Source organism: Acipenser ruthenus, chromosome 2 (genome assembly GCF_902713425.1).
Source record: "Acipenser ruthenus chromosome 2, fAciRut3.2 maternal haplotype, whole genome shotgun sequence".
NCBI classification, from domain to species: Eukaryota; Metazoa; Chordata; class Actinopteri; order Acipenseriformes; family Acipenseridae; genus Acipenser; species Acipenser ruthenus.
The window spans coordinates 80,748,444-80,772,731 of NC_081190.1; the positions used below are offsets into that span (position 1 = coordinate 80,748,444).

The following is a 24,288-nucleotide window of genomic DNA, read 5'->3' on the forward strand; positions in this document are numbered from 1 at the left end:
TCCTTCCTCTGATTGGCTTATTTCCACATATTGACACGTTAAAAAGAATGACCCGTTGCTGTTGTCGTCGAAGTCGCACAGTTCGGTCAGTAAGGAAAAGCTACAGCGTAGAAGAGCAGGGACAGACTTATGAGAAGCACAGAGTGGTGTTTAATTACAGAACATACATTTTTGCATCAATAAACAAACAAGGTAAACTAATAATGACAGTACAAAGTGACTCTCACGTAAAAAAAAAAAAAAAACACTTGTCGTCTGGCTTTGAAAGCATTTTGTTTTACAGGGATTTCCTTATATTGCATTATGTTTATTGTTAATTTATATATTTTATCTAGGTTCATGATAATTGAAATCGATATGAAAACGTAAACGATATGCTGCTTTGTGTCAGTTAGGTAGCTAATTGCGTAATTAACATTGGTATCAATCACTTGGGTTAATCATTGTGTATGTTCTGCAAATAATCAAGTCATTTTTTTGTTTAAAACAAACGACATTATATCTCAAGTGTTTCCTAGGTGTGTTTATTAGTAATAAAGCATCCACCGCTCTTTAGTTTATTATGTGATTATTCTTCTTACAACAAAAAAAGGTAGTGTATATATATGACATGTGATTATCATAATTTAAAGTAATATTTATGGAGTCCATATTGAATAATTTGGGATTTCTGGCGGTGACAGTTCTGGGCTTCAGAGGGACCATTTCCCGCCAAACAAACTGCTCAACGTTTCTGTGCGCGAGGATGTACTTGTATGTTTTGCTGCAGTTTAGTCGATGTCGGAGACTGAGGAATATATTCTTGATTTAACATAGTGTGTGTTTCTGTTGGTTCAGAAGAACAATATTGACTGAGGTAATACAAATAAAAATGTACATTTCTGAATAATTAATATTTCTGTGATATTAGTGAGAGCATAATCAGGTAGTATACTTAATTCTTAAATTACTGATCTAACTCAGTCCGCTGTGTGGGGGGGGGGGGGGGGGCAACCACTTATTTAGGGCTGGCTCATTTTGGAAAAGACAAACCAATTAGCTCCTATTCTCTATTTTACTTCATGTGATGACAGTAAACAAATAAATAAATACTACGACAGAGCAATATTATGAACTATCCACACAGCACGAATTAGCACAGCTCTTTCAGGATTTGTTTTTTCTTTTAAATTAGAGGTGGGAAACGATATGAACATTGTAATCGATATCGTGCACATATTTTGATATCGATAATATCGAAGTCTTCCAAAAACACAGAAAAGTACAACACAGTTGCAGTATGAAACATATGTAGACGTTAACATATATTTACATATGAAAAGCAATAACTTAACTTACTTTAACTTCGTGGTGCTTTGCTTCACAATATCCATAGAGAAAAACAAGGTATTGTTATTGTTTTACTATTCCCATCATTAGCCACCTCAAAAACGACATATTTCTATACTTCACTGCAGACTTTGGAGTAATTGAATCTTCATCATCACTGGCGACACTTCTAAAGTATAAAGCAAGTGTATGTAATGCTGAATTTTGCATTATTTTGAGATGTGTTTTGATGTTTTAAAAGTACATCTCATTTATGATACAAAAAGTTCCAATTTTAAAAATACATTCATAATAGAGTAAGTAATCACACAGACAAATGCGCATGCGCATAGTGCTTATAATGCAGCATGCAAATAAAGTTTGGCACCTTGTGGCAAGCACCACGCAATTTTCAAATGTTCCACCTGCTTTTTAATTTGAACCATGCACCTGGCCAGGCAAAGCACATTCTAAATGGAAGGAATATATACCCATCTACTGGGCAGCAGTGTGGAGTAGTGGTTAGGGCTCTGGACTTTTGACCGTGGGTTCAATCCCAGGTGGGGAACACTGTAATATATAATATATCTTGCAATTTTGATAAAACCAATTTGTAACCATAGAAATAACATAGGTGTGGAAGTATGTAATATGTATTATTTTTTATAGTATTGCCAGATTGTTGCATAGGGACAGGGTTTTTATGTCCAGCTAATAAAACTGTTTAATACAATTCTGAGACAGACAGGTCACTTATAGGCAGTAAATGTAAATTATTTAATTAAAAAAAAAAAAAAAGTTTCACAAAAGTTGAACCTTCCTAAAACACCTTTTTATTGGGGAATAGGTCAATTCACTAGCACATTTAAAAAATGCTAATTCTGTTGCTAATGCCACTTGTCAGTGTAGCAGAATACATATACAATCTTAAAAGTCAATTTTATTTTCTACTACACAGATTGTAGTATTTAATCTTCCAAATCATGGCTGATGAAAATGAAGACTTGATGTACAGCCCCAGTGAAGGCAGAATGGGAGGCCCCAATGAAGCTGCTCTGCTTGCACTAATGGAGAAGACAGGCTACAGCATGGTACAGGAGAATGGACAGAGGAAATTTGGGGGGCCCCCACCAGGTAGATATAGGAGGGACTGATGTACATCATAGGCCCTGTCTACGCTACATAACCAATCTCGAAACTGTTCTAATTAATCCAGCTCAAAGCGTCCACACTGAAGTACTGTTTCATGTTTAGTTGGGCTTTATGCGTACACTATTAAAATAATTTGGTTACAGTTCGGCAGCGCAAAGAACAGTGGAAATTAATACGATAGTATCCCACCATGCACTGTATTTTAATTTTAAAATAATGTGTTATGCCATATATAAATAGAGGTCCATACTGCAAAAAAGAAATAAAACAAGTATTTTGGAAAAAGTAAATGCGAACATACACACAAGTAGGGCTTGAAGTTTTCGGGTTTTATTTTTAATCAGGTGACATCCCTTTAAACAAATTGGGCTGATTCTGTTTCATAATTAAACTTAGAAAAAGCTGTTAATTACAAAACAGTCTTTGCTTTTACCTTCATATCTTGCCTGAGCTTAATTCTGGTCCCTTAAATTTTATTTCAAACAGAGCTGAACGCAGTCGCCTAATTTAACGTTGTGCTTTTGTTATTTTCCCCACTAGTTTAACTGGTGTCTGTGGCAATGTGCTCCGCCCCTGTGTGCATTTCTGTGTTGTATGTTGCGTGTGTTAATGTTGGTGTATAGTCATTGGTACACGGGATATAAACGGGTCTGTGTTTCATGTGGTATTTAAATTGTATAATTGTATGTAGGCACGGGATTGCACATCACTGCACGTGCATTTAAAGTAAGTAATATGCGCGCACGAGGTTGCACATAATTAATTCACGTGCTGGGATTCAAGTGAATAATTAATTAGTAATTGAATCCCAGCACAACAGTATAAATAGATGCACGTTTCATTCACTCGGGGTTGGGTGTTCGAGAGTGGAGAATGGGAGAGAGAGAAAGGAGAAATACAGTTAAGGTGAAATAACAATTGCTACAGCGTGCTGGAAGAGCCAGCACGGTACTTGTTTAACGTTCGTCTACTTGTTTTGTATGTATGTACGTTTTGTTTGTCTTTTTATTTTGGCGTAAAGTGCCGTGTCCTTTGTTTTGTTTGTACAACCTTTTTATTTTCTGTTCTGTTTAATAAACAGAAACCACACCAAACCACACCTCTCTGTCGTTTTATTTCCTGGCTCTGGTCTGACGCCGGTCTGACGCCACCCACTCCGGCCGTCTTTGTGACAGGTCCTAACAGTTTTTTTTTTTAAAAGCATAACAATTAATACCTAGTGCGGAGTGTACACTGATAGCAAGTCCTTGAGGCGCCCGCTCAGAGTATTTCGCCAAACATATCACAAATGATTTTGGGATATTGGAGGATACACAAAAAATGTAGTTTGGTATTACAGCGTCCACACTTCTGACAAACCGCACTACCTGATGCAATGTAATTTAGAACTGGACTCGAGACTACCCCCACAGGTGGTCTCGAGTACGGTATTAAATGCTGCGTAGTGTGGACAGAAACCATATTTAGCACTTTTAAGCCAGTTTAAAGGCAACTAATACGGTTTAAAGGCATAGTGTGGACATGGCCTTAGTTTGCTTTGTCCTAAACCTTTTGCAGATTTCCATTACACGAGAGTAAATGATAAAACTTCATGCTGATTTGAACTCGGCTCTTGCTAAGATAAGCACCAACTAAGACGTAGCTTTACAGTAAACTATTGTGATCCATCTGTGTCTCCATCCATTTGCGTTTCCTTCCATATGATGATGTAGATATCCTTCTGCCTGGTGTTGATGGATTAAGTGTAATGCTGGCTCCAGGGATCAGCTTATTTTGCCTCCCTAGCGCATCAGCACACACAACGGCTGCGATGCTGGCTCCTGGGATCAACCACAGTGCGGTCTCCCCAGTGCATCAGCATGACAACAGTCTGGATTGAGCTAAGTAGCGTACATCTCTGGGGTCTTCAAGTGGGCACCTTCCATCCTCGGTGTTTTGTTGACTAGCACACGACATCTCAAGAGAGTGATTCTAGGGTCCCAGCATCACCCCCCTCCGTCCCCCACTCAACTCAGCCCAGCTTACTTACCCGTACATCAGTGTTTCTTTCTTTCTATTGTGCTTGAGATCCCCAGCCAGAATCTTTCCGTCTGAACCACAGCCCGTTGCTGCTCCTCTCTGCTGCTTCATATAAGTTCTTCACTGTGCAACACAACTCTTGGCCATGTCTCTAAGAATCCGACGTCTCTAAGAAACTGGGTTGTAGAGTGTGCCACAAATCCTCGACAACCCACCTCCACTGGGTAAACCCGGACTCTCCATCCTCGCTGTTCCGCTTCAGCGGCTAGTTGAGCATACCGCAGTTTCTTCCTCTCATACGCCGCATCTACAGCATCCTCCCATGCACTGTTAACTCTACCAGGTGAACAAGGCGTGCTGATCCAGACCACAAGACAATACAACCTTTAGAAGCTTTTTTCCACAAGTCTGGGGCATACAGCTACGACCAAATGTTTTGCATCACCCTATAGAATTCTGCTTCATAAAGTCAAATGAAACCTGCTGAATAATGTTACGTTAACATATTGAATTACATACCTCGTTGTAGTTTTCCATATACTTTACGAAAAACTGACAAAAATTGAAAAATGTGACATTTCAAAATCTAACCTGAAATACTTTCGTACTATAATGGCTTCCGGTAGATTTTTTATTTTTTATTTGCATTTTAATAGCGCTTTTTATACACTACAGCGGTGGCCAATACGTGGATCGCGATTTTTGGTGGATCTCGGGACAAATCAGAACAAGCACTAGCATATAAGCATGCAACGGTTTTTGTTTCGGCTTATGAGCAGAGCCTTCTGTGTCGTCCAGTAGCACAGATGAAAATATCCCAACAGTGTTTGCATATGAGACTAACAAAATGCTTGTGCGAACGTACATTTTAATTTAGGCGCACGTATGCGACTAGAAATTCCTAAAGGTTGACTTTTTCAGCTGGAAAGTATAAAACTTTTGCCGGTTTTAAATAACTTTAGCATAACAGAGGCAGAAGTGTTAAAGGGACTAGGAGCTCTTAAAATAAACAAATCCCCTGGGCCGGATGAGATCCTCCCAATAGTACTCAAAGAAATGAAAGAAGTTATTTACAAACGCTAACCAAGATCATGCAACAGTCTCTTGACACAGGGGTTGTACCGACAGACTGGAAAATTGCAAACGTAATACCGATCCACAAAAAGGGAGACAAAACCGAACCAGGTAACCGCAGACAATAAGCCTGACTTCTATTATATGTAAACTTATGGAAACTATAATAAGATCCAAAATGGAAAATTACCCATATGGTAACAATATCCTGGGAGACAGTCAACATGGTTTTAGGAAAGGGAGATCGTGTCTAACTAATTTTTTTTGAGGATGCAACATCGACAATGGATAATTGCAAACCATACGACATGGTTTATTTGGATTTCCAGAAAGCTTTCCACAAAGTCCCGCATAAAAGATTAATTCTCAAACTGAACACAGTAGGGATTCAAGGAAATGCATGCACATGGATTAGGGAGTGGTTAACATAAAACAGAAAGTACTGATTAGAGGAGAAACCTCAAAATGGACCAGCCAAATTGGAAGTAATTCTATTGTATTCGCATTTTCTTAATTTAAAAATTAAGGCATGCGTTTTTTTGTTTTGTTTTGAATCTATTAAATCTACCGAACACCTGTTGCAGACGCACGAATATTCTTTTCAGTTGTTAAAAACTCAAGTTGTTTGTATTTCTTTTTTTTTTTTGTAATCGGAAGTGTTCTAATTTGAATAGAAGTTGTGCCTTTTTGTTTAACTGTTATGTTTTTAGTTATTGGATCTTCTGTTAAAAAAAACCAAATGTTTGTTCTTTATTTTGAAAAATAAAACGTCAATGCATCGACTATCATTGATAAATGTCTATACGATAATCAAATACAAAATTAGGGTGACGATTGCACCACTAATAAATATACTTACATACACACATCCATAATAATAATACTGCAATGTAAAAGTTACATCAAAACTCACTAAGACAAGAAAGCCATTTTATAAAAGTAAGTTTTCAGTCGAGACTTAAAAATTGTAATGGTCCCAGCTTCCCTGACAGACGCAGGCAGAGCATTCCACAATTTAGGCGCTTTACAACAAAAAGCCCTATCTCCCATGGTGATTTTGTTGACCCTAGAAATAACCAGTATCCCCGCATCCTGTGATCTCAGAGTGATTCGGAAGATACAGGGTCAGTAACTCCTATAAATAACTGGGTGCTAATCCATTCAGGGCTTTATAATTTTAAATCAGTTCTATAGTCCACAGGGAGCCAGTGCAAATAGGCCAAAGCATGGGGTAATGTGTTCACTTTTCCTGGTTTTAGTCATAATTCTAGTGTCTGTATTCTGAAAAAGCTGTAAGCGAGAAACCTGTTTTGCGATACCAGAGAAAAGTGCATTGCAAGAGTCAATTATTGATGAAACAAAGGCATGCATTAGCCTCTCAGCAGCATGTATGGAAATAATAGGTATAAGCTTAGCTATATTTCTCAAATGATAAATGATACAGTACTTTAGTAATTTTCCTAATGTGATTCTCAGATAGGTCAGGATCAAAAATGACTCCCAAATTTCTCATTTCTAGTTTTAGTTCCAATGAGAGACTGCTAAGTTATGTCTAACTTATGTAAATTGATGTTCTTTAGTTGACACTGGGCCTACAAGCATGACCTCCGTTTGTTCAGAATTCAACATTAAGAAGCTCTGACATCCAACACTTGCTGTCAGCAAGGCAAACAGCTAATAGCACATGATGTAATATAAAAGATCTAAATGATGTTCTTTTTTTTTTTTTTTAATGGTATCTCAGTCGTAAAATTCTAGGTGATGCAAAACTTTTGGCCATAGCTGTATATTTTGCCCACATCTCAACAGTTTCAGTTGTTTAGTACTTTGACTATCTTCTTGTTACCACCACTCTCAATTAATTGCAAATAATGCAGGTTAGATTGGTTTTATAGAAAGCCCATCAGTTTCAGATTACCTCCAGTTTTAAATCCAGTCAAACACTGCAGGATCAAGTTGAAGAGGGCAGTGAAAAGTGTGGTAAACCACCACATACCATTAAGCTTATATGGCCAGCGTTAAAAGTTGCTATACCTGTCAGTAAAATATTACTGAAGCTGTGGAAACACCACCATCTTGTGGCTGGGATTGAGTTATAAATGTAGCTTTCTTTTATTAGCAAACATAGGGGTAGATGTAAGTATAGGCACAGTGCAAATAATTGCCGATACATAATTCAAATTGCATTGCAGCCAGGCAATTATTTTGCACTGCGCCCTATGTAAGCTTAAGAATAATGCAAATTACTCAACAAGTACAAATAATGATCCTCACTTATGATAATGAGGGTCTCAATGAGCGCATTGGTCTACTTAGCGGACACACTTGCAGAGTTAGGAGTACAGAGAGCAGTAGTCGCTGTATGACATTTGTGGAACATGAAAATACAAAAAGGCAGCAAAGTCCTCTTGGCGCATTGGAAAAGAAAAGAAAAGTTTTCTGAGGAGCTGAGAGTCCTTACGGCTGAGGTCACTCGGCATGAAACTGAGTTGTTTGGAAAAGCCTTAGCCAACATCAGTTATGCTAGTACCCTCAGAAAATGATATGTATTAGCCTGCCTTTTTTTAGAACTGTTCCTAGCACATGAAAAGGTGGATTGGGCTATCCCTCCAGACATTCTAGCTGTTGTCTGAAAGGAACCAGAGGCTAAGCAGAGCAGATAACACAGCACTTTCACATGTTCAGGGACAGCGGTCCCTAGATTCATGCTGGGGTCTGGCTCATCCCTCAATTCAGCTATTAGGTCACAGCAACCATCCTGAAGCCAGTGACAGGTCTCTGCAGGTGCATGCTTTTATACAGCTCTTAGTTACTCGCTTGTACAAGGTTTGCACCTTGTTTAAGAGGTATACAGTTTTTGGAGGGGCAGCAATTACCTAAGTGCAAGGCAAAATCCTTGCATCACATAATGTTTGTGCCCGCTTAGTATCCAGATCCTACCCAATTCCATGCTATTTTCTTCATTTGAATGCATTTCAATATAATTGTAATGGATTAATTAATGATGGCAAATCCGCCGCATTTTTAGTGGCTGGTAAAATCAGACTTTACGGCGACTAAACGCAATTCACGGCAGCATTATGGGGGTTTTGCACCCACAAATCACTTTGCGCGTATCCCATTATGTCAAACCTTTTTCACAGTACATGGGGGTCACAATCTGCAGCTGTTTTGAAATCCAAATGACATATTGCATATTGAACCTTTTTTCCATTACGAGTAACACCCACATTTTATATTAAGTGTATGTTTAATATAAAGTCACACATTTTACTTGTGTTTTTATGTAATAACTAAAAACTTGTTTTATGAAAAAATGGTTGACCTTTCAACACAAAACCATCATCTTACATGGACAAAAACAGAATGTCTCACCCCACTACTGGTTTTATTGCTGTTTTTTTTATTTATTTCAGGCTGGGAGGGCTCACCTCCACCTCGTGGTTGTGAGGTATTTGTTGGGAAGATCCCTCGTGACATGTACGAAGATGAACTGGTTCCAGTGTTTGAGAGAGTAGGAAGGATTTACGAGTTCAGGTTAATGATGGAGTTCAGTGGGGAGAATCGTGGTTATGCATTCGTCATGTATACCACTAAGGAGGCTGCCCAGCAAGCCATCCATATGCTGGACAACTTTGAGATCCGCCCAGGGAAGTTCGTAGGTGTGTGCGTCAGCCTGGATAACTGCAGGCTGTTCATTGGTTCGATCCCGAAAGAGAAGAAGAAAGAAGAAATCCTTGAGGAGATGAAGAAAGTTACCGAAGGTGTTGTGGATGTCATTGTCTACCCGAGTGCCACAGACAAAACCAAGAACCGTGGGTTTGCATTTGTGGAATATGAGTCTCATAAAGCAGCAGCCATGGCTAGGAGGAAGCTTATCCCAGGTGCTTTTTTCTGAAGTGTTTGTATTGGTTATATGTAGGGATGTAATGATTAATTGTGTATCGATGAATCGTGATACTTTTTTTACATTATATATTGTATCGTAACAGAGGTATGCATCATTTGTATTGGGATACAAGACCAAAAGCAGAACATAGCTCATTCTAGTTCACCAATTGGTTCTTGAATGAAGAACAAGTGTGTTTTATAGTTGGTGTGAATACATACATTCCCTAACTCATGTAATATTTGTCATTTTAACAAAATAGTCCATCAGTAAAGTCCATCATTTGATCTTATGCATCATACAATGATATGTATTGTATTGTGACATTAATGTATTGTAATGCACCTAATTATATGGTATTGATAGATATGACTTTAAAATGTTTGAAACAGAAGTGCAGAAAATATTTTTAACACTTTACAGTAATGGCTGCAGATACAGAAACCCAGAGTTTTGCTTATTCCTTTAATGAAATAATTGAAAAGGGAAAATATTTTTTGGAGAAGTAACATTGCTTTTATGGAAAAAAAAAAAAAATGTTGGATGTAAAATGTTTTCTGGCATACCATTAAAAAAGTTACTGTAAGGTAAGTACAGTATTCAAATGAACTCCATACTTCATATCATTGAATTTTTTTACAGCATGCTAAGCATATTAGAGATATAACTGATGGTTGTTAAATAGGCAAAGTACATTATACAGGAAGCCTTTAAGATTGATTCCCATTTTTAAGTTGTTGTTATTATTTGGTAATTTAGCAGACGCTCTTACCCAAAGCAAATGTCACAGGATGGTGTCACGAATAGCTGCAGTTTAAAGCACTGGTGTGCACATTTAATAGACAAAAACAAACACAGAAACAAACAAAAGTGGCACAAGGGCCAAAATAAAGATTAAAACAAAACAACACTGTATCTAAACACTGCTTGTAAGGCAGGGCATTCGCCTTCACTGAACAGTTACTATCAAAACCGTTTACACCAAACAGTTTACACTACACAAGTTACACTCACCTAACTCCCTCAGCACCAACCCCCAAACAAAGGAGTTTCTCCTCCTTAAATACCACGTGACTGGAGCCTAATTAACCATTAGTCATTCAATTAAGACTCCAGCCACATTCTCACATGTATTTATGGCAGGGAGGATGTTAACCCCCTCGCTGCCAACCCTATATTCCGAATACAAATATACAATTTACATTTAGGGCTTTGGCCCTGCCACAGCGACTTAGGGGGTGAAATATACATTGCAAATGCTGCTGCAGAGTCACTTACAATAGGACCTTGGTTTTGTTCTTGTTTAAAATATTATGTTGCTTTTTAAGATTCTGTCCCATCATACTGCATTTGTTTTTTTACATGATTAAGGTAGTTTTTGCAGATCATGAGAAAAATTGTCCTTTCAAGCTAAATAGTTTCACAATGAATGTATACGTAACATAGGGTAATGTTCATTGCCACTAGCTATGTTTACAATGACTTAGCACCCAGAATAGAACATTGTGGAAATGCGTATTCCAAGCATGGAACACCTAGAGGGGGTAGGCCAGTACAATTTTGGTACAATTAACATTGTTCCATGGGTCAAATTCAAGGGCCAAATTAAATTATCATCTTAATGAGACAGAAATATCCCAAAGCAGGTTAATCTGTTTATACTGGCTCTGCACTTAGAAGTTTGTTGTAACCCCATGTCAAAATAAAAAAGGACGGTCCAGTGGGATCAGGAATAATAGCGCTGCTATCACAGCGTGCTATCTTTGTTTTTGGTGTAAACTTAGCCACTGTCAAGCACTTTTAAATTTAGGACTGAATTTACAAAGCTTAATGAACACATCGTTAATTTTTTTGTATTTAGGCACCTTTCAGCTGTGGGGACACACTATTCAAGTAGATTGGGCAGAACCGGAAAAGGACGTGGATGAAGAAACTATGCAGCGGGTGAAAGTGCTTTATGTGCGTAACCTGATGATTTCTACTGCAGAAGAGACGATACGGAATGAATTCAGCAAATTCAAGCCTGGTGCGGTGGAGCGTGTCAAGAAACTGACAGATTACGCGTTTGTGCACTTCTACAGTCGAGATGACGCCATCACCGCAATGCACTTCATGAATGGGAAAAGCATTGATGGTTCAAACATTGAGGTGACATTGGCCAAGCCAGTCAATAAGGAGAGCAGCAGGAGATACAGTCAGAAAGGTCAGGGCAGTCAAAACTCTGAAGGCTTCCTGTTCCAAAACAAAGACGATGGGAACCCCACCACTCCCACACGACCACTGAGTCTGCCAGCCCGACTGAACAGTCATCACAACCCCAGTTCCCCTGAAGTAGAGAGATACGTTTACCCATTTTTACCAGGGATCAACCTGGCTGCAATAAGCATGTATTCCTTAAAATTGGGTCATTTCTGCTCTGCAGTAACACATCTGGATTACTACTGCAACAAAAACAATTGGGCACCACCAGAGTATTATCTGTTCTCCACAACGAGTCAAGATGGGAAACTCCTGTTGATCTATAGGGTTGTTATCACTGCCACTCGCAGCAGTTTTATGCCAGATAAACTCTGTACCCTTCTGGAAGATGCCAAAGAGTTGGCTGCACAGAATGCACTGTGGAATTTAGGTGAGTACCTTGTAAAAGGTGTATGATTTGCATGTTAGATTATGTTTAATGTTCTCCCCAATATATATTTTTTTAAATGTGGTTGTGTGGAAAGCATTGGTGGTTCAGAAGAAACTGGTAGAGCAGCTGCATCGTGTTGTTTGGCTGTTCTTTGCTTTAAAAAACTTGCTTTAAACAACATAACAAAAGTGAACCTTTTAATACCCCCCCATCTGCAAATTAAATTTTTCCAATACATGTATAAAATAACAGACAGTACTAATGAGTTGCTTTTTACTACATATCCACAGATTCAACACCTATTACTTGCTTTGTTAAAATAATTTTACTTAAAATAAGTAAAAGGAAATATTAATCGGTTCTTAATTTTGACACACATACTGTAAATAGGCTGGAGTAAAAATCCAAATGAATGAATCAAATGGTAGTGAATTTTTTGTGTTAATGCAATACTGGGTGGAAAGAACGACTATTATTATTATTGTAATGCAAGCTTTTTTTAAACTATTAGGGTTCCACAAGAAGAGTTATACAACAGTGAGTATGTGATTGTTGAAAATATGCAATTTAAAAGATTAAGGGCTGGACCAAATCAAACCCTGATCGCTCTTGCGAAAGAGTGTTTATGCATAATATCGCTAGTTTCCATATGCATTTTCTTTATCCCAAAACCAAAACTAACCATTTCCAATCCGCGAAAGGGGCGGGGAGAGATATCGCTTGTTTGGGAAGCAAAAGTAGGAAGGCACAAAACAGCAGCTGTCGACCAATCACAGCTTACATTCCAGACCTTCCAAAAGAGGCGGAAACAAAAAGAACGCTACCGAAAACAAACGAAGGTAAGAGTCTGATTGTGAAATAATTAATACACGCGCAAAACCGTGGCATAAAATGTTGCTGGATGATTTGCTGGTGTTTTCTTTGGCCCTGGGAATAGGCTCCCACATCCTCCTCATCACTGGGATCATGCCATTCCTCAGCAACTGGCTGTTCTGGTTGCTGGGGAATGTTGGCCTCTTGTGGCACCATTACATCACAGGATAATGCAATGTTGTGACGTACACAACATGCAATGATGATGCGAGCACACTTTGAGGGCTTGTATTGATCTATCCAGGCAATGGAAATGCATTTTTAGGAGCCCGAATGTCCTCTCTACAACACTGCGACTTCGGCACAGGGCCTCATTGTAGCGTCCCCCCGCCGCGGTCTATGGATTTTTCACAGGTGTTAAAAGCCAGGGGTGGAGAGGATAGCCACTTGTCACCTGAAGGAGGAACAGAGAAAATATATATAATCAGCTTAACGCAGTTACCGCACATATTACATAACAGTACAGTACTGATATAACATGATGTATTAAACACACATGCACTTACCAATGAGATGACCTGTGCCGAGGCTTCCCTCTCTGCCAAATGCTTCGAGGGGTCTTTGCCGCAGAATGTAGGAGTCATGGCATGATCCTTGGAAACGTGACACAACGCTGGTAATTTTGCAATCTGATGTTGTTGTCATTTGCACGTTGAGGGAGTGGAAACGCTTCAGGTTCAGATACGCATATGCATGTTCCCCAGGGGACTTGATTGCTATATGAGTGCAATCAAATGCCCCATTTATACTGGAGAACCCTACTACACTATGGAATTGTTGTTTTACTTGGTGATGGCTTTCAACAGGTGGAAACAATGAATCGGTCAGAAGCAGTCACCAGCGCATCTGTCACAGATGTTATGACGTTGCTGATGGTGCTCTGGCACGCTCCCACTGTATCCCTGTCACAAAGACGGCCAGAGTGGGTGGCGTCAGACCAGACAGGAATACACAGACAGAGACGGTGGTGATGATGAGCTGAGTGCAATGGCTGCACTCAGCGTTTAATAACAAAATAAAAGGTTTAAACAACGGAAAACAAAACAGGACACGGCACTTGCGCCAAAATAAACAGACATACAAAACGGACTAACACTAAACAAACGGTGCACGGACAGACAAACAAACACGGTGAGAACACACACTTATATTTACGATCTTTACTTCTAATAACTCCTTTCTCTCTCACCCGTTCTCCTCTTCCGAACACCCAACCCTGACTGAATGAAACGTGCATCTATATATACTGTTGTGCTGGGATTCAATTACTAATTAATTATTCACTTGAATCCCAGCACGTGAATTAATTCTGTGCAACCCCGTGCTCGCATATTATATTTTAAATGCACGTGCGTGATGTGCAATCCCGTGCCTAAATACAAATATACAATTTAAACACACGTGAAACACAGACCTGTTTATATCCCGTGTACCAATCTATACACCAACATTTACACACGCAACATACAACACATAACACACAATTGCACACAGGGGCGGGGCACATTGCCACATATACCCCCCCTTGTGCGCAGCACACATGGCCTCAACGGCCACCTCCCCCCTTAAAAACCCAGCAGTCCAGGACAAAGTCTCTGGCTGGGAAGGGAGGCTTCAGTGGGCCCATGGCTGGCCATGCTGTCAGCACCCCTGCCGGTAGTGGCACGGCTGACAGCCTGTTGGTCCCGTCCTGCAGCGAAAAAGCTGCGGGGGCAGGTGGTCCCCCGACCTCCCCCTTCTTCGTAGCCGGCAGCTCCCTCCTGTGGGGCTCCGGCCACAAGAACTCCTGCAGCGAAACTGCTGCTGGGGAAAGTGGTCTCCAGACCTCCTCCCCCTTCTTCGTGGCCGGCAGCTCCCCTTTCTGGGGCTCCGGCCACCGTACTCCCTGCGGAGGTACGGGCAGCAGAGGCAGCTCCTGCTCCTCTGCTCCGGGCGGTGGTGGAGGCAGAGGCAGCTCCAGCTCCTCTGCTCCTGGCGGTGGTGGAGGCAGAGGCAGCTCCAGCTCCTCTGCTCCTGGCGGTGGTGGAGGCAGAGGCAGCTCCAGCTCCTCTGCTCCTTGCGGTGGTGGTGGCAGAGGCAGAGGCAGCTCCTGCTCCTCTGCTCCTTGCGGTGGTGGTGGCGGAGGCAGAGGCAGCTCCTGCTCCTCTGCTCCTGGAGGTGGTGGAGGCAGAGGCAGCTCCTGCTCCTCTGCTCCTTGCGGTGGTGGTGGCGGAGGCAGAGGCAGCTCCTGCTCCTCTGCTCCTTGCGGTGGTGGTGGCGGAGGCAGAGGCAGCTCCTGCTCCTCTGCTCCTTGAGGTGGTGGAGGCAGAGGCAGCTCCTGCTCCTCTGCTCCTGGAGGTGGTGGAGGTAGAGGCAGCTCCAGCTCCTCTGCTCCTGGCGGTGCTGGCTCCCTCTGCTGTGGCGGCTGGGCATGTGCACGCCGTGCTGCCTTCAGCAGCATAGCGAGAGGCTGCTGGGGGACACCAGCATCCTGCCCTTCTCCCCCCCAAAAATTTTCAGGGGGTTGAGCCTGTAACTCCTCCCCTTCTGGCTCTTGGGGCTGAACCAGCAGGCATTTTCCCTCTGCTGGTGGCTTGGGTCCCAGGGCTGTGGAAGCCCCGACTTGCCTCCCTTTGGGCTGTGGACGCACCGACTCCTCCCTTTTGGGCTGTGGACGCCCCGACTCCTCCCTGTTGGGCTGTGGACGCCCCGACTCCTCCCTGTTGGGCTGTGGACGCCCCGACTTCTCCCTGTTGGGCTGTGGACGCCCCGACTCCTCCCTGTTGGGCTGTGGACGCCCCGACTCCTCCCTGTTGGGCTGTGGACGCCCCGACTCCTCCCTGTTGGGCTGTGGACGTTCGGGCTCCCCCCACTCAGGCGTAGGACGTTCGGGCTCCTCCCACTCAGGCGTAGGACGTTCGGGCTCCTCCCACTCAGGCGTAGGACGTTCGGGCTCCTCCCACTTAGGCGTAGGACGTTCGGGCTCCTCCCACTCAGGCGTAGGACATTCGGGCTCCTCCCACTCAGGCGTAGGACATTCGGGCTCCTTCCGCTTGGGCTCCTCCCATTTGGGCTGTGGATGCTCAGGCTCCTCCCATTTGGGCTGTGGAGGCAAAACCAGCAGGCATTCACCCTCTGCTGGTGGAGATGGGGACAGCAGGTACTCACCCTCTGCTGGTGGAGATGGGGACAGCAGGTACTCCTCTGCTGGTGGTCCTGCTACCTGGGCTGCTGTTCCATTTATGGTTGCCTCCAGGTAGCTGAGGACAAACTCCACACCTTCCTCCAAGGTGTTTGGGGTGTGTTCCTCCTGATATGCCTCCCATCTCTCACTGTCCATCATCCACAGGGCCCGGACGACTATGGGCAGAGACTGGGCCTCCAGCCCAGCATTCTCCAGGAACCAGCCCCGCAGTTTGATGGCGTCTTCTGCCATTGACTCTTTTTTTTTTTTTTTTTTTTTCCCCCAAAACAATATTTGTAATCCTTTTTTTTTTTTTTTTTTTTTTTTTTTTTAATCCAGACCCCTCCTGGTCTGACGCTTGGAGGCGCGGCTATCCCACGAAGACACCACGTGTCACAAAGACGGCCAGAGTGGGTGGCGTCAGACCAGACAGGAATACACAGACAGAGACGGTGGTGATGATGAGCTGAGTGCAATGGCTGCACTCAGCGTTTAATAACAAAATAAAAGGTTTAAACAACGGAAAACAAAACAGGACACGGCACTTGCGCCAAAATAAACAGACATACAAAACGGACTAACACTAAACAAACGGTGCACGGACAGACAAACAAACACGGTGAGAACACACACTTATATTTACGATCTTTACTTCTAATTACTCCTTTCTCTCTCACCTGTTCTCCTCTTCCGAACACCCAACCCTGACTGAATGAAACGTGCATCTATATATACTGTTGTGCTGGGATTCAATTACTAATTAATTATTCACTTGAATCCCAGCACGTGAATTAATTCTGTGCAACCCCGTGCTCGCATATTATATTTTAAATGCACGTGCGTGATGTGCAATCCCGTGCCTAAATACAAATATACAATTTAAACACACGTGAAACACAGACCTGTTTATATCCCGTGTACCAATCTATACACCAACATTTACACACGCAACATACAACACATAACACACAATTGCACACAGGGGCGGGGCACATTGCCACAATCCCCTATTGTGGTTTGAAAGGAGCCGGTGGCATAGAATGCTAAAGCGGCATAGACCTTTGTCTCCACAGATAGGGAGTGATTGCGTGTATACCGAGACATTAGATGAGGTCGAAGCACATCACACAAGTATTCTTTAGTGTTACGATCGAACCAAAAACGATCAACCAGGAGGTGATCAAGAAGTTGTGTTAGGTCCTGATGGGGTCTGAAGGTGTAGGAGTGGGACGTCGGCGCTGATGGCGTTGTTGTCTTCTTTCTAAAAGTATCACAATTGCCTCAATGTCAGTCATTGTATGGGAAGAAGGTTGGTGTGTAGCCTTGTGGAAGGGTGAGGAATTCACTGACACAGGAGGCAGAAATTTGTAGTGCACCACTCCGGTGCACTATTTATTTATGTCCACAAGGTGGCACTGTTGTCCTATTTTTACCATCAATGGTAGAAGTCTTCACAGAATACCTTGGGTACACACGCATGTGCACGAAACAATAATCAAAACAGAAGGCACAAAGAAAAAGAGAAATAAAACGCTATTAACAAAACTACAAAATAAAGGTGGTGCACTATGCAGCGTTTCTCCGACCATCGCTACCCGTACGGATCGAGACTCCATCCTACACTCTGCAGTTCCCTCAACTGCGTTGCTGAAAACTATACTTTCGGGGATCTGCCCAGATTTCCCCGCTACTGCTCTATATCTTGTACTGTTGTGCTATATTTCGTTGCACTGTTCTCCGTCCGGCCGCAAAGCTTCCACTGGCTCGTGTACGTCCTATAGGGGCAGATCTGAGGGAACAACCTATTATTTATAGGTTCAGCAATCCCCCAAGGCCCGCCTCTCAGCCACTCAGAGAGAGGGAAATCCAACACACCCTCTTCCCCACCTCTCCGTGTCATTGCCATGACTGACAGGCGGATCTTACGAGGCTGCTGCCCTCTTCCTGCAGCACCATGCATACGTCCGACAGTCAGAACAGATCTCCCCTGTTACAAGCCTTTATATAATTCTGCTGATAATCACAATTGAATTGGTGTAGGTGTGTAACTGTTACATTAATTAATTACCAGTATGCCTGTGTGTGTTTACGTGTAAATGTGTTAATGACATTCATCTTTCAATCTGCAGCAGAGACAGAGTGAGTTGAGCCACGTCTTGAATGCCGTTTTGTGATTAAAAGATTCATACATTCTTTATTAGTATTTCAGTTTGTTTACATTTGCTTTACTCGAGTTTGATGAGCTTCATTGTAATGGAGCACTGTGCCTTTAAGAAATGAAAAATTGGAACGAAAGTAGGTGACATCACAGCTTACGAGTGAGTGAGCAGTACTACTAGCCTACATGCCTGTGAACTTAAACAGAAAAATCTATCTGAAACGCTTTACCATCATTGAAAGAGACATTGTTCCACGCAAAGCTATTAATGAGTAGAAAAGAGTTTATTGTTTGTACGTATTAAATAAATAATACGTATTGTTTATTAAACATTTATCGAACTGGTAAAAAAAAAAAAAGTAGTAAAGAACAAAACGGTCTTGTACGTGCATAATACATATAGTATTTGATACTGTAAATTATTAATTTTAAATTATTCATTGTTGTGTGCAAGTGGTCAGTGGAGTGTCTTGAGGCATTCACTTTTTTTTTTGTGCAAATATCAGTATGTTTAGTGTTATTTTTTTTACTATTTGCTTAATACGCGATAGTTTCGACAACATCGAAGTTGACTATAAAATCCATTCCTGCGAAAGTCTTGCGATGTGATTTATATCTGAAATTGAGTAGATTTGGTCAGGCAATAGCAAACCACTCCCCCTTCTCAACCCACTGTAAAAAAACTAATGATAATACAACTTGTTTGAACTGTCCAATACCTTTATTCCAACTCGTACTAACATCACAGCATCTGATGTGCCATATAAGAAAAAACTAAAGGAAAACTCTACTCTCCCCATTCACCCCGGAAACAGAAGTAATATTCAAAGCATAGTGTAGTCGGTAAAATCCGGTTTATATGAAATGACTAATGACTCCATTCGATAGCAGTTTCAAGAAGCTTTAATACAATGTTCAAGGGAAGAGCAACAGCCGTTACAGGAACACACTCTCTCTTGATTATTGACAAGGTAGCACAATATTTATTATTATTTGTTTATTTAGCAGATGCCTTTATCCAAGGCGACTTACAGAGACTAGGGTGTGTGAACTATGTGTCAGCTGCAGAGTCACTTAAAACTACGTCTCACCCGAAAGACGGAGCACAAGGAGGTTAAGTGACTTGCTCAGGGTCACACAATGAGTCAGTGGCTGAGGTGGGATTTGAACCGGGGACCTCCTGGTTACAAGCCCTTTTCTTTAACCACTGGACCACACAGCCTCCTTATACAGGATTAACATAGCAACAAATAGGCAAATTAACACGTCAGCATGATTATAGAACTTTCTATAACTTTCTCAAAGATGAAGATTCCCTTATAAGGGGTTGTTTTTAACTAAGCAGCTTTGCCTCAAACTAGACATAACAGCGTCCTAACGATCTTTTGAGAAACACATTTCGAGCAGTTCTCACCAGAATGTGCAGAATGTGCTATGCTCAGAGCACAACACGATAACGCACAGTATTCACAACACCACACAATCGTTCTTAACCCTTTAGATATCACATCACATATTTGCTGCCTCTTCAATAGTAACAGGGAAATAAAAGTATTACGGGAAGCCTCTATAGGAATTTAATTATTATAAACAAATGAGGTAACGATACTGGTAACTTAACACCCACTTGTAGTCAACAAGCGATAGCTGCTTTTTGAAGGGCGAAAGGGGCTTGTTTTGGTTCCGCGAGATTTTGCTTGGAATTTTTCTTGTGTTTTATTATAGCAAATGCTTTTGCGTCCTTGTTTGCTAAGTGCTAACTTTGATTTGGTCCAGCCCTAAATCTAGTCTTACACACTACACATTAATCCTGTGGAAAGTTGTTCTTTTCCAACTTGCTCTGATGGTTATTAACATGAAGAATTTTACATGCACAGCAGTATGATCCATAATCAATATTTGGAACCTATGCATTTTTTCATTTAGCAGTTTTTTCCCCATGTTTACAATATATTGTGCCTATACTATCCATTGTTAACCATGGTTTGTACCATGCTTTAGTACCATGCTTGATTCCTAAGCATGCTTGTGCTTTATCATATTTTAACTATGCTTTACTACTAGCCATTCAATTGAATGTTTTAGTACTGTATATGTATCAGAGTTGGGGTCCATTCTGTTTTTCAATTCCAATTCCATTCGATATTGACCCCCAATTCTGATTTGTATAGTACATTGCTTAATTTCTACATTCTCTGTTTTTTGATTTCCAGATTGCACTTTTTGTGGCCCTACATCACTCAATAGCCTTTCTCCTCCTGGGACGACTTCAAGTAACAGTTTGCTTCCTTATGGATGTAGACCTTACTCTTACCCAAGCTACCCTCTCTCACCAGCTCTACCTCTGGTGAATGGAAGTCATGTTGCACAGAGATTATTCATCTCTAATCAGTCACCGTTCTTTTAAGAAGAAATGTCAAATGAAGTACGTTTCTGGGGTAAATTCTTTCCTGTGGAACGTAACGAAACTATTTGTTATTTATTTGTTTTAATTATTGCATTTCATATAACACAGAAAAATGCATTACATTAACATTGTGGGTCAGTGGACTGGTTGGATCAATTTTCCTTTTTCTTGCTTTGAAACAGCTAACCTAATAAAACACTGCTCTTTCACTGTAAGTAAACCACATAGCACTGTCCAGGTCATATATTAAACAATCATAGCCTCCTTATTTGCTAAGCCTTAAAAACCATCAAAATAAATAAAGTTATTTCAAAATAAGTTAGCCTACATGGCAGTAAATTAATTGCTAGAAAAAATGTTCAAAGTATTAAAAATGACATCAAGAGAAATGTGCTTATCATTATCAAAAGGAATGAAGCACATTTATATTACTGATATTAACAACAGTTGATAATAATGTAATTATATATATATATATATATATATATATATATATATATATATATATATATATATATATATATATATATGAAGCAATTATTCTGTTGTCATTTCAATGACCTGAGCAACTGAAAACTGTAACATATAAATGCCTATACAATCACTAGTGTTAATGTAATGCCCTGAGTTAAACATTTTTTTTATACTTTACTTTTCTTAACTTGTATTATTATTGTATTATTATAATACAATATTATATCTTATTATAACTTGTTATTATTTGTATTATATCACAACTTGTATTATTATTTAGTGTCAAGATTTATATTTGCTGATATAAACCCCAGGTTACAAAAATAATTGTTTTTCAGTGTTTTCATTAGCCATAAAAGATGATCAGTAATGTTGACAGTAGCAGAATGTATTGTATTGGCTACTTAATGGTGGTGAAAATCCTGTTGTCGGGTAGAATAAAAAAGAAAAAAGACATGCTCAATATATGTGGATTTTGCAAAGAGGGGATAAGAATATAATAGCAGAGCAAGCAGTGTCTTTTGGTGGTCATTTAAAAACATCTTCAATGTTTTCATCACAACCACCCCTGACACACAAAAAATAAAAATAAATAAAAAATAAGGTTAAGGGTTAAAATATTCAGGTTTATTTTTTCACTTTATATACAATATTTAACCTAGTTAAATACCTAGAAAAAATATTGAAGTTAAATACCTTCACTTTTATAGTAATTGGCTATCTGTTCTGCAGTGGCTGTCAGTGGTTATCATTATGAAAGTGTGATGGTTTTATACTTTTGTTAGGAAGATGCCGCACCATACTGTAGGTTATTATAATTATTTGATTGAGTTCGTAATGTTTTGTTAAGCATTCCAGAAATAGTATAGACCATTCTTTTAATATGTCTACCAAGAGCATTTAGCTACATTTATTATATTTATTTGTATTTAGGCCAGATTACACTAGCTGAACCGGTCAAGCTTGACTTCATCGCACCCAATCTATGCCCAGTGTGATGTACCTTACGATGTGATCTTATAGACTTTCAACCATGTTGAACAGATCTACTGTAGCAGTGTCACAAACAAACTTTTATCTTCCCCAACCGCTGCACATGTCAATATGTATCAGAGTTTGTCATGAACTCAAAAAACGAAACTAATAGAATGGCCTATACTCTTGTAGTAAAGATATTTAAATCTTCTATATTTCGTTTTGGGTAAAATTACATTTATAGTAATGTTATACACGTTTGAGATGGGAATTTGTTTTGATCCTTTACACAGTTGCTGTTAATGTTCTTTGAGCACATTTATGTCATGGTTTGCTTCAATGTTAAAATCATGTGTTTTTAAAACATGTTAAAATCAGTGCTGATGTGTCATTTTTTTTTTCAACATAAGGACAGTAGAGTGGATTCATAAAACTCAGACAGGGCTGCAGAATGTTTGTGCCGAAGGATTTGGTCGGGAGCCAAAAGCAAATTACATTACTAATGCTAAGATTAAAAATATATAATAATAATAATAATAATAATAATAATAATAATAATAATAATAATGCACTTTTCCCTAAATTAGTAAAACATTTAATGAAACCAAACAAAAAAAAAGAATCACAAAACGAGAGGCATGTTTTACATTTTTCCAATAAACAAATAAGGAAACAAATGTTTGTTTTACAACAGTGCTGTGTCTAAGATATCCTCTGTACAACCCACAATAATGCTCAAACAGGCACCTGCCCCCACACCTAGTGTCTGGAATGTTTGAACATTCTGCTACCCTGCTCTCAGACAGGTTTACTCTGCCAGTAATGCATTTTACTTACACTTTATTTAATGACATTAGGTTAGGTACTCCTCATTAGCATAAGGTGTAAGGTGATACTAATAGGCAGCAAAATACCCCTAATTGTGTCGTCCTAAATTGTGCTAATCTACTAATCTATCTGTGCTAGCATTTCAGTGTGTATAGGAGGGAGATCTCCTGGTGCAGGTAGTTCACTAATTGAGTCTCCAAGGGTTCATGTTGAGAAATACAACCCTAATTAGCACTGCACTTCAAATATGAGATCAGAAACTGGGCATGACTTGACTGCACCATACTGCCCTCAAGTGGAACAATTTGAATATGGAAGAGGGCTTGTGCCATAAATACTGGGGAAACAACAACCAAGGGTCGTGTAAATTTGTAAGCAAAAAGTCACACAAAATAATTCTCATAGAAGGTTTGAAAGACAACTTTAGGACTGAGTGTGCTAAAATGTCACCTACAATTTTAGAAAGTGTGCAGCAGTATTGTTTTGTATGACTACCCTTTTATATTTGGGCTTTGCTTATTGTGAAATGACTGAATGATGTTAATTATTCCAGTAGTTTGTTTCTTTTACCAAGCAATTAGACACCAAGGAGAGAAATTCTTCATCTTCTTCCACTTGTTTCTGACCTAATAGTCTTTACCAAAAAACAAGCTCATATACAGGTCACATCTCCACAGGAGAAAATATATGCCCTGATGAAGGTATAGCTGGTCTCAATGCTGTGAAAATAATCATCCAACACCAGGTGGGGAAGGTAGCCTGGGGCTAGTTGTTATTTTTCTGGCTTGTGAACTCAGTGTGTGTTTACATGAATGCAGAACTGAACCATCCTTCAGCAGGTTCTGAATTTGTGTGGCCATTTCATTAAGTACAAGTCTGCAGGCCAGGGAAGGGTTTTTCAAAGTGTTTGCCAGACTTAAGTTCTCAGGAGAATTTGATTTGCACTGTATAACTAATTGCCTGATAAATAATCTCCCTACCACACACCCTAAGCTTAGACTCAGTTGATCGCTCTGTAATGCAAAACCTTCAATATCTTAAACTGAAAAAAATAATGATATATGCCTATTTAAAAAAAAAAAAAAAACATATTTTACACGGAAAGCACTGCCTATTTTATTTTTGCTACATCAAATAGGATTGTTTTGTCCACCCTGTTGATTTCTGTGTGTATATTAGTGGTGATCAACGATATGAAAATTGTATATCGATATTGTGCACATATTTTAATACCTTTTATACAAGATTATATCGATAATATCGAAGTCTTCCAAAACAGAGAAAAACATAATAACACAATTGTAATATCAAACTGTCACAAAGACGGCCGGAGTGGGTG

General features: G+C 40.2%; 1 protein-coding gene across 2 annotated transcripts; it reads left to right on the forward strand.

Moving 5' to 3' along the window:
• The first annotated feature begins 86 nt into the window (after positions 1-86).
• Positions 87-21,089, forward strand: rbm46 (RNA binding motif protein 46). 2 transcript variants are annotated; one of them, XM_034013259.3, is made up of 5 exons: positions 87-192; positions 2,267-2,442; positions 8,970-9,437; positions 11,304-12,071; positions 20,479-21,089. In XM_034013259.3, the coding sequence occupies exons 2-5, from the start codon at positions 2,292-2,294 to the stop codon at positions 20,670-20,672; spliced, it is 1,581 nt and encodes a 526-aa protein (XP_033869150.3). In that variant the 5' UTR covers positions 87-192; positions 2,267-2,291; the 3' UTR covers positions 20,673-21,089. The 2 variants fall into 2 exon arrangements, with proteins under 2 accessions (XP_033869150.3, XP_058858209.1); XM_059002226.1 differs by lacking the exon at positions 87-192 and adding an exon at positions 705-856.
• The last annotated feature ends 3,199 nt before the right edge of the window (positions 21,090-24,288 follow it).